Source organism: Notolabrus celidotus, chromosome 12 (assembly GCF_009762535.1).
Source record: "Notolabrus celidotus isolate fNotCel1 chromosome 12, fNotCel1.pri, whole genome shotgun sequence".
Taxonomy (NCBI): domain Eukaryota; kingdom Metazoa; phylum Chordata; class Actinopteri; order Labriformes; family Labridae; genus Notolabrus; species Notolabrus celidotus.
Window position 1 is genome coordinate 1,415,986 of NC_048283.1, and position 19,089 is coordinate 1,435,074.

At 42.9% G+C, this 19,089-nt stretch overlaps 1 protein-coding gene across 1 annotated transcript in view; it reads left to right on the top strand.

Annotated features, from left to right (window-relative positions):
• atg5 (ATG5 autophagy related 5 homolog (S. cerevisiae)) overlaps nt 1-19,089 on the top strand; it is a 53,946-nt gene that overhangs the window by 7,706 nt on the left and 27,151 nt on the right. The window contains exons 5-6 of the mRNA XM_034697825.1: nt 218-380; nt 5,122-5,216. Coding sequence (XP_034553716.1) covers nt 218-380; nt 5,122-5,216 — 258 coding nt within the window. The remainder of the gene's footprint in view (nt 1-217; nt 381-5,121; nt 5,217-19,089) is intronic.

Sequence of the window (19,089 nt, forward strand, 5' to 3'; positions counted from 1 at the left end):
ACTGTACCTTTAAATGATAGAACCTCACAAGTGAGCATGTGATTAAAAAGTGACCCCCCCATAAGATGCTATACTTTGCAGGAAGGCCCCCGATTGATCTTAAATTACCATGCAGACAGAACCCTAACTTGCAATGATGATGATGATGATGATGATGGCTAATGATATTGCTATAAGTTTATGACGTGAAGTTTTTTCTCTTCCGTGCATGTGACAGAGTTTTCCAGATCGTGACCTGCTCCACTGCCCGTCCAACTCCGTGATCGAGGCTCACTTCATGTCCAGCATCAAGGAGGCCGACGCCCTCAAGCACAAGAGCCAAGTCGTCAATGACATGCAGAAGAAAGACCACAAGCAGCTGTGGATGGGCCTGCAGAACGGTGAGACACAAGAAGACACACACACATACACACACACACAAACACACACACACAACCACACGTGTCTATGAGCAGCTGTGAACCAGCATGGTAAAAGGTGAGAAGGGCACACACACACACTCACACTCACACACATGCATGCACACACATTTGAAAGAAGAAAGACCACAAGCAGCTGTCAGGGAAGTGACACACATTCACTCATTAGCACTCTGATGCACACATGTTGTCTCCCTGCAGCTCGAACACCTACATGCAACCGCACATATTCAAACCTGTAAGCACACACAAACAACCACAGAGCCATGACGTCAGAAGCTTATGCAGCAGATTCACTGAGATGAAGCTGCAGAAAGGACACATTCAGATGGGCTCATGTATGTTCGAGTACACACACAGCTCTCTTTGAAGCCTCCACTCCCAAAACATCTCCCACCCAAACACCCACCAGCATCCCCTTCCTTCCTTCCGATCCCGCCCGTCTGATCGGACAGGTTGTTTTCTCATTGGCTGTCGGTGGTGATTGTGGTGGTTTGTGTAGGTGAAGTCGAGGTGCGAGGGAGTCGATTCATTTGAAGCCTCTGATGTGGGGGTAGTGGTGTGTGGTGAGGGTCAAAGTTTGAAGTATGTGCCCTCCTTTGAAAAGCAAAACCCAACACATGTGGCGTGAAATGTTTGGAATCACTGGAGGTCAAGTTGATCAAACGAGGCGACGATAAACACTCTGACTAACCCTTGATATAGACTTGTTCAAGCTTTCTTCTATTGCTATTGGATTATTACTTTATGTTTTAAATCTAAGGTGCATTCGGCCAAGAGCTCTGGGGTCTTTTAGCCCCTAGAACTAATTAACCCTGAACTAAAAGGTTCCTGTGCCCCCATTGTTGTCTGCGTTTCGACCGCAGGCTGAAGTCCTGGGTAGATTGTGCAAATCAGGTCAGTCACGAATGCCATTCATCACAGATGACACCATAGAAGCAGACGGACAGGCAGGTATCATTATGAGCAACACAGCAGTTAGCCTGTTAGCATGAAGAGACTCAGCTGGCGCTGTTTTAGATGGTGCTATATTTCATCACGGATGGATTCACTGAATCAACACGTGAGAGGAGATAAGCGCGAGTAGCAAAGACATTTCAACACGGCTTTAAAATCCTTTTGAGCTCAAAAAGCCTTGGCAGAGATCGGCTGGTGTATTGGTTCAAACAGCGACCCTGTTAACTGGAGACTCTCAGCCGGATGCATCCCTCATAAACAAGATCATTAAATATCTGATGAGGATATTTTGAAATCTTAATAAAAACTAAACTAGTTTGCATTCCCAGGAACTCCCTCTGTGTTTCAACAGCTGTGTAAACTCCACAAACACTGACACGTTCAGCTGAAGGTCTCCAGTTTACAGGGTCACTTTTAAAACCAGAACACCAGGAGAGACGCATTCACGGTGGGCTGAGAGAAGACTACTGTTACAAGCTGCTAAATCAAGAGAATCCCAGCTTCTTCTTTTGAAAAGTACACACACATACAAAAAAGATAGAACAAATAAAAACTAATGAAAGAAAGAGAAATCAAGTGAATCACAGATGGACAAACAATGACTGTGATTGGTTTTTGGAAAAATTTGAAAAAAAAATTTGAAAAAAAATGGACAAAAAAAATTGACAAAAAAAATTTGACAAAAAAAATTTTGAAACAAAAAATTTGAAAAATATTTGTTTTAAACAAAATAAAATTGACAAAAAAAATTGCAAAATTTTTTTTTTACAAAAAAGTTGACCCTGTCGAATAAAATAAATAATCCTCAAACTTGAAATTGTGCTCCAAAAGCAGAAAACATGGAAAAAAGTGAACATTTTGTGCCTGTGGTTAAAAACATGGAAAAAGCAATGAATGAATCAACACAAACACTGAAGGTCTCCAGTTTACAGGTTCACTTTTAAAACCGGAACACCAGGAGAGATGCATTCACGGTGGGCTGAGAGAAGACTACTGTTACAAGCTGCTAAATCAAGAGAATCACAGCTTCTTCTTTTGAAAAGTACACACACATACAAAAAAGATAGAACAAATAAAAACTAATGAAAGAAAGAGAAATCAAGTCAATCACAGATGGAAAACAATGACTGTGAATGGTTTTTGGAAAAAATTGAAAAAAAAAATTGAAAAAAAATTTTGAAAAAAAATTTTGAAAAAAAAATTTGAAAAGACAATTTGACAAAAAAAATTGACAAAAAAAATTGACGAAAAAAATTGCCGAAAAAAAATTTGAAAAAAAAAAATTGCAAAATATTTGTTTTAAACAAAATAAAATTGACAAAAAAAATTGAAAAAAAAATTTGACAAAAAAAATTGAAAAAAAAATTTGACAAAAAAAAATAAAAAATAAATAAATTGAAAACTATTTTTTTTAAACAAAATAAAATTGAAAAACAAACTTACAACACATTTTTTTTACAAAAAAGTTGACCCTGTCGAATTAAATAAATAATCCTCAAACTTGAAATTGTGCTCCAAAAGCAGAAAAACATGAAAAAAAGTGAACATTTTGTGCCTGTGGTTAAACACATGGAAAAAGCAATGAATGAATCAACACAAACACTGAAAGTCTCCAGTTTACAGGGTCACTTTTAAAACCGGAACACCGGGAGAGATGCTAAATCAAGAGAATCACAGCTTCTTCTTTTGAAAAGTACACACACATACAAAAAAGATAGAACAAATAAAAACTAATGAAAGAAAGAGAAATCAAGAGAATCACAGATGTGTGTGATGTTATTGTGGACGGCGGGCGGAATAAAAACACTGCGGTTAATCTACCAATCAGACACGTTCAGCATTGCAGGCCCCGCCCCCTGAAAGTCCCGGGACTTTTGATAAGTAATACCCCCCTAGCAGGGGCTTTTTAGGGGGGAGATTATCTACCCCTGAACTAAATTTAGTTTGACGCCTTCAGATGTCTCTTTAGAAAAAAGGAAACCAGGCGATGTTCTCTCTTGCTTCTTTTCTCTGTTTTATTTTGTTTTGCATTTCCTCTTGATTTAAAGCTTCTTTGGTAAGAGTGAATATTTGAGGATCACCAAAAACAGTTGATGGGAAAGTGCACTGTGAGGCCCTTTGATCCGTTGAAGAGCTTTTAATATGAAACAGAGGAACGGGTGGCATCAACAGCAACACAAAACACATGCAAATGAAAAGTGAAATAATGCAAAAGAAGGCCAGAAAACTGAAGTTAATGCAGCATGATTCAGCGTGGAGCCACACTGTCATGTAACCGTCAAAACTCTGCATGCTGCTCTGAAAATGTTTCAGTGACATTTGCATACAAGCCACAAAATCAGCTGCACACCCGTCCTGCACTTTCCCATGAAACTAAAAGGAGGAGAGCTTTCACATGCGTACGAGGAGAACAACAAGAAAAGACGTTTGAGGTTAAAATCTGAATCTGTAGATGTTTTTTTGAAGATGCTTTCCTCCTGAGAGCGTTTGCACCACATTAGGCACACAGAGGACATGACTAAGAGACTAAACCAGAAAAAGAAGGAGTCGGCTTTATCGTTGCAAATGAAAGTGCGAGCCGAAACCTCTGAACCAAAACTTTCACATCCAAAAGTGACCAGAAACAGAGAATCAGGACAGCCTCATACTTTCATCCTGCAGAAAGAAAACAGAAGGTTTGTGTGAAAGCGAGAGGCGAGAGGACTCGGAGCGTTTGAAACCAGCACAGGCTGCAAGGAATCGCTTCTGATTCTGGGACCAGAGTTCAGATGTTCTGGCTCCTAGATTAGAGAGGGGGGTCTGATGAAAGAGGGTGTTGGAGGGGCTTCTCTATCTCTGATCATGACCTCTGACCTCTGATGGGACAAAGCTGCAGAGGTGTTAACCCAAGGAGAAAGACCATCCTTGTCTTTGGCGTATTTTTTCAGTTTTTACATACATGCAAAAAGCATCACTTCTCTAGGTTTAAGACCATCTTGTACTTGAAATAAGATGACAAAGTTGAATTGTCTCATGTTGAGATATAATGTCTTCTCATAGTGAGCTGGATATACTAATATTCAGTCATGTTGCTCTTTAGGATAAGCCAGCCAGAAGGTGAGGAGAAGTATTTTGTAGTTGATCCGGTGTGTGATGGGGAGCCAGTGGAGCTGTTGCAGGATGGGTGCGATGTGGTGGATGGAGGCGGTGCGTGTGATGATACAGGCGGCTGAGTTTTGAACCGGTTGTAGTCCTGGAGGGTTTTGTGTGGGAAGCCAAACAGAAGGGAGTTGCAATAGTCCAAGCGGGAGGTGGCAAGGCTGTGAAGAAGAATGGTTAAAAAGAAACAGTTAATATTGCAGAGGTGGAAGTAGGCGGACCAAGTGATGTGGTTGATATGGGAGGTGAAGGATGTCGAGGATGCCACCCAGACTCTTAACCTGAGGGGAGGGGAAGAGGGACGAGTTGTCGATGGGAATAGAGAAGTTATGGAGTTTGTTTAGTGTAGATTTTGTGCCAATTAGAAGTTCAGTCTTATTGCTGTTTAATTTGAGGAAGTTTGAGGTGAACCAGGATTTCATTTCTAGGAAACAATTGCTTAGGGAAGAAGGTGATACTGATATCAAACATGCAGCCCTGTTGTTAAGATCCCATAATGAGCCCAGGAGTGATCATTTTAGCGCCTCTAAATCCTTGATAGTAAAGCATGAACAGAAGAGATCAACAGCTCTACAGGTCGTCTCATGTGTGCGTTTGTGTGTCTCAGATAAGTTCGACCAGTTCTGGGCCATGAACAGGAAACTGATGGAGTATTCCACCGAGGAGGGAGGCTTCAGATACATCCCCTTCAGGATATACCAGGTAACACACACACACACACACACACACACACACACACACACACACACATAGACTACTTTTTCTCTCTACAATAACCTGATGTTAGTGAAACTGAAGTACTCCAGTCAGCCCAGCAGATGTAGCCAGATGACTGTGTTGAGAATGACCTCAAACTAGACTCATTGTGTCTCGTGAGCTGCTGCTCTCTACAGGTGACAAAACACTCTGTTCTAAATAAGGAGGTAAAGAGGAGGGTAAAGTCATGTTACAGAAACATGTAATTGTTCCTTTTCCTCTTATTTTTTTCCAACATATGGCACTCAAACACACCTGACATGAAAACAAGTTGAACCCTTTCTCAGTTTTTGATATCGCCTCTGAATCAACATCTTTAGATTTAACTACTAGACGTGGGTCTTCCTCACTCACATGGAGGGACACATGTTGCTCAAAAGACGCTGCTCTGACTGCAGACTGTATCTGAAAGCAGTTGCTGTTAAGCCCGGCTCGACACCTGACTCGTTTCACCGTCTGCAAATTAACCACCAACACAAAATATGAAAAGCTTCAGGAGTCGGCGGTCGACCACAACCGACCAGCAAAACAAAAACACACTTATCAAACTTCTTGTACATAGTTTTAACGTGAATAAACTTAAATGTATATTACTTTATAACATGAATGAAACAACCTGCAGTGTGTTTATGCCTCTCATTAATCCAGCCTTGTAATAACACATGGAAATACCTTAGATGTGATGGTAAGAACCACTTTTTTGGACGATTTGTAGTTCTTTCTGTAAAGATCAATGAACAGATTTGTGGATGGATAGACCAGGGGTTCCCAAAGTCTGGGTTGGGACTAGGGATGAGTACCGAATTCGGTACTTTTACAGGTACGATTCACGTAAAATCAAACAGTACCATGTGTCGGTACCTGAACGCATCCTTGTGACTGTGAGGGAGTGGAAGAGAAGGCGAATTTCCATATTTTCGGCCTGTAATAAAGTTCGAGACTGATCCTGTGGACGTCTCTGCCTGCAGCTGACGGGCGCGCACACTCACTGCGAGGCAGAGCTGCAGGAGGATTAAGTTGAGACGGACTCTCTCGCTCCGACTACCTAACCCCGTTTATAACCGTTCCTGTGTGCGTGAATGCCCAACAAGTAAGTTGTGTGTCCTGTTATTATAAAGAGACGGAGAACTGACCTTTTCCCGTCCGCAGGCGTTCACGTGTGTTCACTGATAAACTCCCCAAAGAGCAATTAGACGCCAGGAGCACAAGTCAGCTAATATATCTAATCACCTCTATAATCCTGTTTCTGTTCATTTCATGTTGAAGAAATGTGTATATATACAAACAGTTGGATGTTGTTTTGATATATTTGTTAAAGTTTGTTAAACATATTAACATTTGTTACCACATAAACACACAAAAGTACTGAAAATTGGTACTGTTGAGTACTGGTACAGATTCCAGCATCGGTACCGTATCCGTTCAAATGTGAAAGGTACCCATCCCTAGTTGGGACCCCTGGGGGTTCGTGAGACACAAATGGGGGGTCGTGAGATGTCTTTTTTTTTTTAAATAATACATTTTACCCATCATAGTAAAAAATATTGACAAAAATAGTAGCTAAACTTGAAATAAAACCTTGAAAATAGAACATTTAATGAGTGTTCTGCCTTTCTTTGTTGCCAGATGACTCCTTAAGTTTAGAGTTAGTGAACAGTTAATTATCAGAAGCATCAGTAGCAGCAGCTTCATTCATAACAGCACAGGAAACACAGACACATAGGTAGGCAAATATTCTGCAGACCAGCTAAATGAAGCCACATGAAATCACTTAGAGGGACAGTGGGGGTCGCGAGTCTTTGGCACCGCTCTCTCCTGCTGTCCAGTTATATTCGATCAGTCCATGTATTTCGATCACCACCTAAAACAGTTGTCCCGGTCATGCTTCTTCCATTTACGAAACATTGCTAAACTTAGGTCTGTTGTGTCACATCCTGAACTGGAAATGATCATTCATGCTTTCGTTTCATCCCAGTCGTCCCTCCATCGTCTTCATTCAGTCCAGAACGCTGCTGCAAGGCTGTTGACCAAGTCCAGCCGGACAAACCACCTCACTCCGATTCTATCTTCCCTACATTGGCTTCCAGTTCAATTTAGGCTTCAATTTAGAGCTCTGCAAGGTCAGGCTCCTAAATATATCGCCAACCTGCTCCACCCCTACCTCACCAGTAGGTCACTCAGGTCTTCTGACCAGGGCTTGCTGGTTGTCCCTCGAGCTCGTCTAAGGACAAAAGGTGACCGTGCTTTTGAAGTGGTGGCACCGACATTGTGGAACGCTCTTCCTGTAAATATTCGTTCAGCTGTCTCTGCTGTCTCCTTAAAAAAAAACTCTTAAAGACACATTTATTAACAGGCCTTCGACTCACCTTCTACAGACTAATGTTCTAATTATGCTATTGTTTCTTTTAATGTTTTATGATTTAATTTGAATGTTTATGATTTCATTTTAAATTGAATGTTTTTCCTGTGAAGCACTTTGTGATTTTATTCTATGAAAGGTGTTATGCTAAATAAAATGTACTTACTTACAATATTTTTGGGTGTCAAGGGCTGAAAGGTTTGGTAACCCCTGTGATAGACGACCAGACTTTGATCCCAAACTCAGCATTCTACAGAACACAAGCCATAAATTATTAACACCGTTACATCATCCAGTCATACCTATCACTGTTAAAACTCCTCCTTTTCCCTGTTATTATGAAACAACAGGGGTGTAAACATTCGACTTTGTTATGCAAAGACTGCTCATGAAGTCTTCTTTGTTCCCACTCGCTCTGATGGATCATTCAGCCTCTAAATCATGAAGGTTAGAGTAAAGTAGGCCCCGTGTGAGTTCCCGGCTCCACCCTCTTGTTTTGAACGGATGTTCATCACTTCTTGTACATTTGATACCTGTGACTCCCACTGCTTCACGCGCACTTCCATGTAACTGGTGGGTGAGCTGTCGGGCGAGGCCTCAGGGTTCAGTCTGGGATTGGCAGACGGGGCGGCCTCGGGTCGGGTGTTTCCGCCAAGCCTCCACAGCTTTATCCTGACTCAGGTGAAATTCCCTTTTTGAGAGCAGCAAAGACAAAAAAAAAGAAAAGAAGGAAGAGGAGATGAATAAGCGGCTGATCCTCGCCTGGAAAACATTAGCATGCTGTGCGCCAGACAGTGGGTGAAATGTTCCACGCTTCAAGTCATGTGTTGGGGGGGGTTTCTATTCTGATCAGGCAATGTTGGGAGTGCGTGGAGAATGATTTGATATTTTAAGTTTTGTATGCTTGCACAGAGGCAATCTTTCCCGAAAACAGCTCTGACGAAATCATCTGAAGCAACAGTGTAATTAAGCGTCATTTGAAGCTCTTTAATCCTGCTGGACACCAGAGAGTCTCGTCCAATCCAAAGGAAATGTAGATTTGGAAAACATCTGGATGTTTGTAACAAAAAACATGTTGACAGTCTGCCTCTCGTCTGGTGGCTTCAGTGGATGTGTGTGCATTCAGCGGAACAGAAAGGCCCCCTCTTCGACATCTCTTGAGTGTGCTGGCACCGAGACATCAGGGCCTGTCAGGACACATTTGAAGGAAAGTGGAGCAGAAATAAAGCTGGCTTCAGATGAGTGAGGGAAGTGAGGGAAGTGACGGGAGTTACGAAACAATGGTGCAAGCTGCAAGAGTGAACTTTCCTAGTAAGCATATTTTTCTGTCAACATCTCTGCGTTGAGTGTTTGTAATTTCCCACCGTGATGATTTATTATTGAGCGTGACAAGTTTTTCAGCGAGGCCTGCTGGGGCGCCACATATGGCTGCGTTTACATTTTGCACAACAGAGAGGGCGGGGCCACGGCTGTCAATCACCGCGGAGCTCTGAAACGCTCGTAAATGCTTTTTTGTTTTTACTTTCACATCTTCGGCGCGTAAATAAACGGATTCACACTTCAACAAAAGCATTCTTGTGTCAGGCCGTAAAACATGCCGCTTTAAAGTGGCCGACTGAAACATGCAGTCTCACCAGCACCAGCCCGCCCTCTCAGACATGCACTTGTTGTAGCTGTAAAAACTGTAAAAAAGTGCCGTCGGATGGAAGAAACCCAGACTGTTTTTCATGCCTGAATTGAAAGTTTCCACGGTCATTTATGAGCTCGGTTGGTTTCATGAGTATTGGAGCATCAAAGCCTGTTGGAGAAAATAAGCATCATTCCTGAAAAGTCTGGGTTGTTGTGGACTTGGGTTGGTTTTTATCTTACAAACCGCTGGATATTTACCACCAAAGAAGGCCTGGAGAGAAATAGAACAAGGGTGGAAACTAAATCAAATCATTATGAGCTTGAAAATACTCATAATGGCAGATTTCTGCAGCTACTTTCACTAAAAGTGCCTTAGAGTGTCCACACAAGCAAGGATGGACAAAATGTTGAGGTCTGCATGGGTGCACCTGAACCCTCAGAGGTCAATCAGGTCTTAGCTGAGTCCAAATCCTCTGCCTTGACCTCTGGGTCTGCTTTTCAGAAGATCCTTTATCAGCTGTGATCACCAGAAGAATTCATTAGCATCCTTTGTGCAACTTATTAAGAGACAAACTGTCCAGTAGTAGGACCAGCCTTAGGACCGTACTCTATGTTCTATTATTAACAAAGACCCAACATCAAGACCGGATCAGATCCAGTCCCCTCTTACAGACAGGACTCAGTCTGATCTCATCTTAATCCACCATGAGCAGAGCACTTTGCAGCATTTAGCAAGTTACAGTGGCAAGGACAAACTTCCTTTAACAGGCAGAAACCTCCAGCAGGACCAGACTCATGTTAAACACACATCTGCTGAGACCGTGTTGGAGAGAGGGATAGAGGGAGATGAAGAGAGAGAGAGAGAGAGAGAGATGATAGTGGGGAGATGGATAGTAGTAGTTGTAGCAGCTGGAACCTACGAGACAAGGGAGCTCAGGGACTCCAGAAAGGACTATGGTTAGTAACTTTAATGGGACAGGAAGAGTTAAAGTAAGAGACAGGCAGAGAGAAGAGAGAGAGGGAAAGACAGGATCCCAGTGTCAGTCTAAGCCTATAGCAGCATAACTAAGAGCTGGTCCAAGCCTGAGCCAGCTCTAACTACAAGCTTTATCAAGTTACAGTGGCAAGGACAAACTTCCTTTAACAGGCAGAAACCTCCAGCAGGACCAGACTCATGTTAAACACACATCTGCTGAGACCGTGTTGGAGAGAGGGATAGAGGGAGATAAGGATGATAGAGGTGAGACGGATAGTAGAAGTTGTAGCATCTAGAACATACGAGACAAGGGAGCTCAGGGACTCCAGAAAGGTCTATGGTTAGTAACTTTAATGGGACAGGAAGAGTTAAAGTAAGAGACAGGCAGAGAGAGGAGAGAGAGGGAAAGACAGGATCCCAGTGTCAGTCTAAGCCTATAGCAGCATAACTAAGAGCTGGTCCAAGCCTGAGCTTTATCAAGTTACAGTGGCAAGGACAAACTTCCTTTAACAGGCAGAAACCTCCAGCAGGACCAGACTCATGTCAGACACACATCTGCTGAGACCGTGTTGGAGAGAGAGTTGTAGCAGCAGGACGTCTACGGTAGGAACCTACGAGACAAGGGAGCTCAGGGACTCCACAAAGGTCTATGGTTAGTAACATTAACGGGACATGGAGAGTTAAAGCAAGTGATGGTGGTGTAACTAAGACCTGGTCCAAGCCTGATCCAGCTCTAACTATAAGCTTTATCAAAAAGGAAAGTTTGAAGCCTACTCTTAAAAGTAGAGAGGGTGTCTGCCTCCCGGACCCTGACTGGTAGATTATTCCAAAGGAGAGCTGCCTGATAACTGAAGGCTCGACCTCCCATACTTCTCGACCAAGTCATAGACACTACAGTAACTTGAGAGTGTTTATTTTATGTTTTGCAATAAAAACAGAATACAAACTCAAGCGAATATCTCGAATTCTTCAGAATCCTCTCACATGGAGTCGTTGTTTGTTGCTACGTATAAACTATTTTGTTTTTTTCTGAGTCAGAGTTGTTGCGAACGAGACCGAAGCAGATATGACAACAGCGTCCAGTCATTTCACCGAGATAAAACTAAAATTAGATCGAGCAGATGGAAACTTGTGAAGAGACGCGAAGGAGAACAAAGCCGTTTGGCACTCAGAAGTCACCGTGGTGACTTATAGGAGACCAGCTTACACGGGAAATATCCCCCCCCCCCCTCCCTCCCCCTCCCACACAAACACACACGTACGCACAAACACACACACGCACACACACACACACACACACACACTCAGAGTCCTTCAAAGCCCGATTGTGGTCTTTAGTGTAAATAACATGTGCTGTGTTTGATGCAGACAGAATTAATGACAACACTCAGTCCAAATAACAGAGGGCTCATTTCCGTCTGGCCTGCTGTCCTCATGGAGACAAAGACACCTCATGGGCATGGGCGACACATTTGTGTGTGTGTGTGTGTGTGTGTGTGTGTGTGCTGAAAATAGTTCACCCTTTCTTGTCCTGATATGAATCTTCAACATTAATTCATGCATTGAATCAGCAGAAGCTTGAGTTAACAAATCAAATCACTCATGTTCTCCATAAATCTGAGACCTTGTGTTTCATTTTGATCAAGCTTCTTCTTCTACTACTTTTTCACACTTCATGTCTTCTCTTCTTCTTCTCTCATCTTCTGTTGTTGTGTTGTTTCCATTTCAACTTTCCGTCTCTGTCATTTAAATCTCTTCCACTCTGGTTCTCTGGCTCGTACACACTGTTGCGTGTTTGCGCACATTGCCCCCGCCGCGCCCTCTTCCCTGGCAGGCTGCGGGACTTGTTTGGCTCTCGGTGCATCCTCCCCGCTCCAGAAGTGACGCCACTCTTGTGATTCAAAGAGCCGGAGGGGGAACCGACCGTCTCGCTGCGCGGAAAGTGAAAATTACTATCCTGCTTTTTTTAAAGACTGCTTACATTGTTGCTCTACAGGTACTCTTCTCTGTTCCTGCTCTGTGACTAAGTGCTTACTCACAAACCCCCCCCCCCCCATGCAAGAGCAGGCGGTCCACCTCCAGCCGCCTCTGTGTTGTGGTGCTGAGGAAGCTGCGTGCTTCAAAAAATGCATGTTTACTGCCTGGCAGATATCTTGTAATGGCTGACTGCAATGAGGGGGAGGCGGTGACTACACAGACAATTACAAAACATGGGAATGCTGGAAACCGCTCATGCCAGAGGCAGCAGGTGACAAGCCTGATGTACTGGGGAACCACACACCGACGCCTTTACAGTAATGGTGTCTGTTTGATCTGTGACTTACACCGGAAACCTTTAAGTTTTGTAATCAAGTACGCCTCCGCCAAGAAGCTTAACGAGTTTTAAGATTCCTGTAATGCTCATCTTTACATCCTTCTGCAGAACTCAGAAAGGGTTAGCTTCCTTCCTGACGTCTTACCTAAAGTTGTGTTTTTTCATGGCTTATTTTTTGCTTTTATTTTGAAAAGACAGCTTGAAACGGACAGGAAGTGTGGGGCGAGAGTAGAGATTGACCCCTGAGCTGAACCAGCAACCCCATGCAGACCATTTGGCATTGTTTGTCTGTCACTATGAGTATTTCCTCTACTAATTTATTATTCAGAGGGTTTTGGAATTTGGTTTCTGGTACTCACAGCAGAAGACTGAAAATAAAAAAAGCCTGCATTTTTATCAACTCTTACAGCAAACTGCCTTTTGAATCAATGTCTCCTTCACCTGAGAGTATTAATAAATTCATTCCAAAATCAGAATCAATCAGATTTTGCAAGAACTGAAACCGAAAACAAAGAGATATGGGACCTCAGAAGCCTATTTCATAAAGGGTCAGCTTCCTTCCTGACGTCTTACCTAAAGTTGTGTCTTTTCATGGCTTATTTTTTGCTTTTATTTTGAAAAGACAGCTTGAAACGGACAGGAAGTGTGGGGCGAGAGTAGAAGTTGACATGTATCCTCGGCCCCTGAGCTAATCCAGCAATCGGCAAGATTTTACAAGAACTGAAACCAAAAAGAGACGAGGAACCTTTGATGGCTTGGATTGGTTAAAAAAAGTATGAAGAAGTTTGTTTTATTTTAATGCATGCATTTAGGGAAGTCCTGATCCCGATCTCAACTATCGGATCGGAGCTGATCTCGCCGTTTTTTATTCAATCGGTGATCAGCATTTGAGCCGATCATCTCCTCCACTCCTAAACCAGTCCCTCCATCCCGTGGATCAAACATCATGTGGTCTCATATTTGGTTCAGCTATCAGGGAGGTGTTTGAAGTTTAAAGCACGCTTCGATGTGAATCAGCTGACTGAAGGTGTTGCTCACAGCGGAGACGCTCAGCTGAGTGACAGGTCTCCACGAGCGCTTTTTTTCTCCGCCGCCGCCGCCGGACTGATTCTGACCCGGTTGCGCTCCCGGCTGACACCTGACCGCGTTCACATGCTTATTTTTCTCGATGAGAACGAGGAGACAGGAAACTGGACCCTGTGAGTCTAAGATATGTTTCTGTTCAGTTCCCTTGTTGAAGTCTGGGCCTTCACTTTTATGACTGTATGTCTGCAGAGATTCAGAGTGTTTAACATTTTGAACACCTCAATACGATCCGTAGATATTCAATACTGTCAGTTATATACATTGTGTCTTGAAGGAAAATCTGATTCAGGGGAAAAAGCGCATTTGGCATTTTTTTTTAATGATTAATCCATAATTGATCGTTAACATTTCCAAAGATCGAACACGGAAAATACTTGAAATTTACATCCCTACTTTCCAGATAAAACCAAACTTCCTGCATGATCAAGGAAACACCTGCTTCCTGTGAAACATCCTCAAAAACTGGAAAAAGGAGCAAAGGAACAAGTTGAATCATGATTGATTGGAAATGTTGATTAGCGCTAAAATCCTAAGAGATCTGCACGGCGAGGAGCATCAGGTCAACGTAGCATGCAACTCTTGACCAATCAATAATTTACACTTCAATTCAGTGTCTCATGACGGAGTTTCTCCTCCTCAGGTGTGCATTTCAAGTTCTGAGAAAATGAAGACCGCTAAAAATGAGGCTGGAATTTTAATTTACGAATGGATGGTCTCAGAGTTCAGTGGAAATGCTTTCTCTCACCCCCCTCTCTCTGGACTCACGGAAACTCCTCCTGACTGACTGTCCTGCACCCCTCCGTCCATTGTCCGGCCGTCAATTAGGCAGATTGAATCCCCTCCGCCGATTAGCGGACGTCTTGAGTTCCGCTGCTCTTTTCACTCAGCGAGAGCGAGCCATCTCTTTTCACCTGGATCCTAATGACACCTCACTCTCTTTGTGAGGCCATGTGCTGCTGTGCCAGCTAAGGTGTCACGCCAGCTGAAAAGAAAGTGTCTTCATCCAAGCAATATCACGCTTCTCTCCCCGGGGATCAATAGCTCCTTCTTTGTATGGCGAGCGGCTCAATTATTCATGGACGTCTTTTTAAAAATGCATCAAAGTAGCTGTCACTTAGCACACTCTCCCTGCTTTGGCTCTTGCCGATGATCCTGCACGAAATGCCAAGCTTCCTGTCAGTGACTCAATCTTTCTGTGTAACCCGAGCACGGGTTTCACGCCTCCGCCGCCACCTTCCTCTTGCTGGTTCGCGCCTGGCTCTACGGTGTGTAGTTACCACTCGGGTACTCGATCCCCGTCCTCACAGGTTTCCTTTTCACAGCTCCATGATTAGGCCCTATTGTGTGTCCGAGTCTCCGTTTGACACCTCCAGCTTGGGTATCTCCCTGAACTACATTTACGACTCTGAGGCTTTAATGTGCCGCTCTAACCGATGAGCAGCGTTAGGAGGAACTGTTTCCAGAGCTTTTATCCCGCCGATCAATCAAATACTGATCCGTTTTATCACGACTGGGGCTGAATTATTCAAGAGTGTTAATTCTGCTCAATTAAATCCTAATATTTACTTTATAATGTCCAAAATGATCTGATGTGAGGGATGATTAAAATACAGTTTGGTCTCAAGTATTGCCTTAAAGAGGATTTATCTGAATTGGATCTCAGCTTTTGTGATTTTCTTGCTGTATTGTCTTAAACACCAACGTTAGAAATACAATCATTCCATGAGTCCAAAGTTAGTGACCTGTTGCAGCAGCTCTGCATAAGTTGAGTCCTAAGTTAGGGTGTGGAGTCCACCTTAAACCATACACTGAAACTAGCTAGCTTGTAACTTAAGTTGTGTCATTGTTTGGTTTCACCACCGAGACGCAAAGTTCATCTTAACTTGTAGGCCTTAACGTCCAAACCAATCAAAATAGTGTCGCAGATATGTTTCCACTCAGTTTGGCCAATCAGTGAACAGCTTCTGTTTCTCTTACAGTAACTTTATTTGTGTTTTTCTCAAATCCAGAGTTACATATTCTACTCAATCGAGTGGTCGTGGAATAATTGGACAAACCCTCCCCGCTCCCCAGTCCCCCACCCCCCACCCATATCAGCATGTAAAGTCAGGGTTCACATCACTGAAATCAAAAACAGCAGTACCATCCTATCACATCCACTGAAGAGTGAAGAAAAAATGCACAGCTGACCAAAACCTCATCTAGAAATAAGTATTTCATTAATCTATACCCACATAGATCTGCCTGCACAGACATGTATAAGCATAGACACGCCTGCATAAGTGCAGACACACACATACCCATAAAAATACATATGCATACATATACATCTACACAGGTTCATACATGGGCGAGAAGATGAATGAAATGCTATAGCATGCAGTCTCTTACTGCTAGTGATGCAATACACAGCTATATGAATACAGAAATAGACACACCCCTTAAGGTAGTGTTAAGCTTTGGACATGTGCAGAACATAGTGACCATGTCTTGTTGTATATCACAACTGACCCGCGTAAGGAGTACCAGCTTTCTCTCTTAATGGGGTGCTTAAGTGCTAACTCCCGTTAGCATCGTTGCCTCTAAACAAGCTAACGGTTAATCATAACTGCTGAAACTCCTGTGAGTTGACAAACAGCAGCGTAAAGGTAAAATGTGACAAAGCATGTTGAGATGGTGATAATTAACAGCAACAGTGACATCTAGTGGTGGAATCTTGAACTACAACATACGGCACATTAATATAACGGTACTCTAATGTTGTGCAGATGTACGGTGATTATCTCTGCCGGGTATGATCAGAGTCATTGGAAGTTTCTTATTCATGTAATCTAACATGGCGAGCGTGTTGTTAACACATCACATCTCCTTCAAAGGATCCCATCTTTGAAAACAGAGCGCCATGACACCCGGTCTGTTACGGAGGACTTTAATCAGAGCTAGGTGTTAAATTTAAGATGTAACTTATGCTAACGTTGGAACGATCTCAGCTTGTGCAACGCCCAAAACGTCAGTGTGTAAACTCCATTCTAAATTAGAAATGACATTCAAACTAAGCTACGTTTGCACTTGACTTGCTAAGCCCCAACAAAAGATTGCTTCAAACAGCACAAGAGGAAAACTGATGAGGAACATCCTTAAATGTTGGTCCTCTTTTTATTTCATGAAGTACATGTGAGGTGTAATGTGCAGTGAGTGGGGTTCCTCACTTCCTCACCATCCCTGCAGCCTAATTAAGAAAACAATGATTCAAATTTTGATAGTCTAGAAATGACAGCTCCTATTACTCACATTGGTCTGAACATTTCCACGGTAGGGGAAGTGAAACAAGGTGAGCAGGACCGCATGAATCATCGCCACACCTCACTGAGTTCGTCTGCCTCCTCACTGACAGTCTGTGACATTTCCTTCTCTGATGTATCCAATACCGTGTTCTGTAAAGTGCCGAGTGCCATCCTCGGTTTTGCAGATTTCTCTATCATAGCCTAAAGTTTGTGTCTTCAACCTTCCTGCCTTTTCTTTCTCCTACTGTTAAGAAACCATTGTTAAAATTACCGGACGTCTTTCTGCAATTCATCCGCCAGTATGTTATTATGTCAAGATGTAAAATACAGTCACTGTGTGTCATTATTTAGCCCACATCCACTCAAGTAAAGTGTTTGAATATCCTCAGACCTTGCGTGAAAGCTGTCCAGTGATTGGCACCTTTTCTGCCGCCCTGAGGACACGGGTCATCGGGTAACCAGAACCACTGAATTTTTAACTCGACTCTGAAGTGATAGCGCGACTCTTGACTTTTACAAAAGAACACACCTGCTGACACACCACACTCGGGTTCAAAGTCAGAGGTTAGAGCACAACATTAAACTCCCAAGACGCCTAAAACGAAGGTATGATGTGTAAAACTTCAAACTTTGAACAGAACATAGAAAAGATTCTTCAGTTTTAAACTAATGAACTTTGCTCTTGCAGAAATGCACTCATTGTAAAATGACGGTATCCATTCTTCAAGCCAAACACATTGTGTAATGTTCACCGCCCTCATGCTCTGAAGTCAACTCTCAAATGACCGTAAGCCTCAGACTTCACTGTGTTCACACTAAAGATATTTTTAGCCCCAGTCAAACATCACGCAAATTCACAGCATCACTTTTACTTCAGAATTCCTGTGTGCTGACTGATAACGAGGGCTGACAGGAAACAACTTTATCTATCCCAAAGGTTGTGTGGGTAGTTTTCAAAGCATGTGATCCAGCATCAAGAACTTCCCCTGTTCTCTGTTTGATTTTTGCCCTAGTGTAACCCAGATTTAACCCCGACCCATTAAATGACTCAGCGCTACGAGATAGCATAGCTTTCAGACTGCTCAGGCTCCTTTGGGGGTGCATTAAAATCTCTGTTATCCTTGCATCACATCATTTTAAATCAGTCTAGCATGCTTTATACTTAGTCAGGGAAACAAAAATGATACGTGCACAGAACCAAGAGATAAGACTGCACACTCACTTTCAAATTATCTGCTTTTCTCACCGTCTGAGACCCTCCCAGAGGCCGCTCTGGTCACATGCCCCGGTCACATTCTAACCCATGGTCAGGGGGAACGTTGGGTAGCATTCAACCTCCGTGTTGCGTTCATGACCTTTTGGATGAGCGTTATTTAAAGGCCCTGTGAGGAGTTTTTAACTGGCTGAGAAACAGACTGAAAATGATACTGATGCCTCTTTATGGCCTTCAATAGCAAACAAGACCATCAGCGGCAACACTGGCACCTTCTCTGTTGTCATATTTAATGCCTGAAACCGCCCTGAGGGGGTAGGTGTCAGACCAGATGATGGACATCTCGCTCAGTAACAGACTTTATTTGACTGTTTTCATGGAAAATAATCACATTGCCTGATAAAGTTGACTGTTAAAAGACAACAGGATGAGGTTTTTGTTGAAAACACTACTTTTGCATGTATAGGACAAGAGATAAGAGGTATCGCTTTGTCCACAAGGGGGCGCCAGAATCGTTACAAGCTAAAAGTTCCTCACAGCAGCTTTAAAAGCTGGTATCTGTTTCCAGCTTCAAGACCATATTTTGGACTTTATAACACAGATTTTCAGTTTAACTCTGATGTCCTAACTGGTCTCTACTCGGGCTGCATGATATTGGGATAAAAAGGGATATTGCAATACTTTCTGTGATACTTATTGCAATCATAGACTGTATAAATTAGTATCTGTGACGCCGTCTGTTCCCTGTTTTGAAGCCAACCGTTGACGGGAGCCATACTGGTAATGCTGAACTCAACCTAACATAGTGTGACGTAAAGAGGCGGAGTTTAAGCCTCCTAGCCAATAGCTATGTGTTTCCACCTGTCAGTCAAGTCAGTCATGTCCTTATTTGGGCAAAAACTCCTAATCTTAATATCTTCTGAACGGTCACGTTACAAAAATATTCACCCCCCGTACA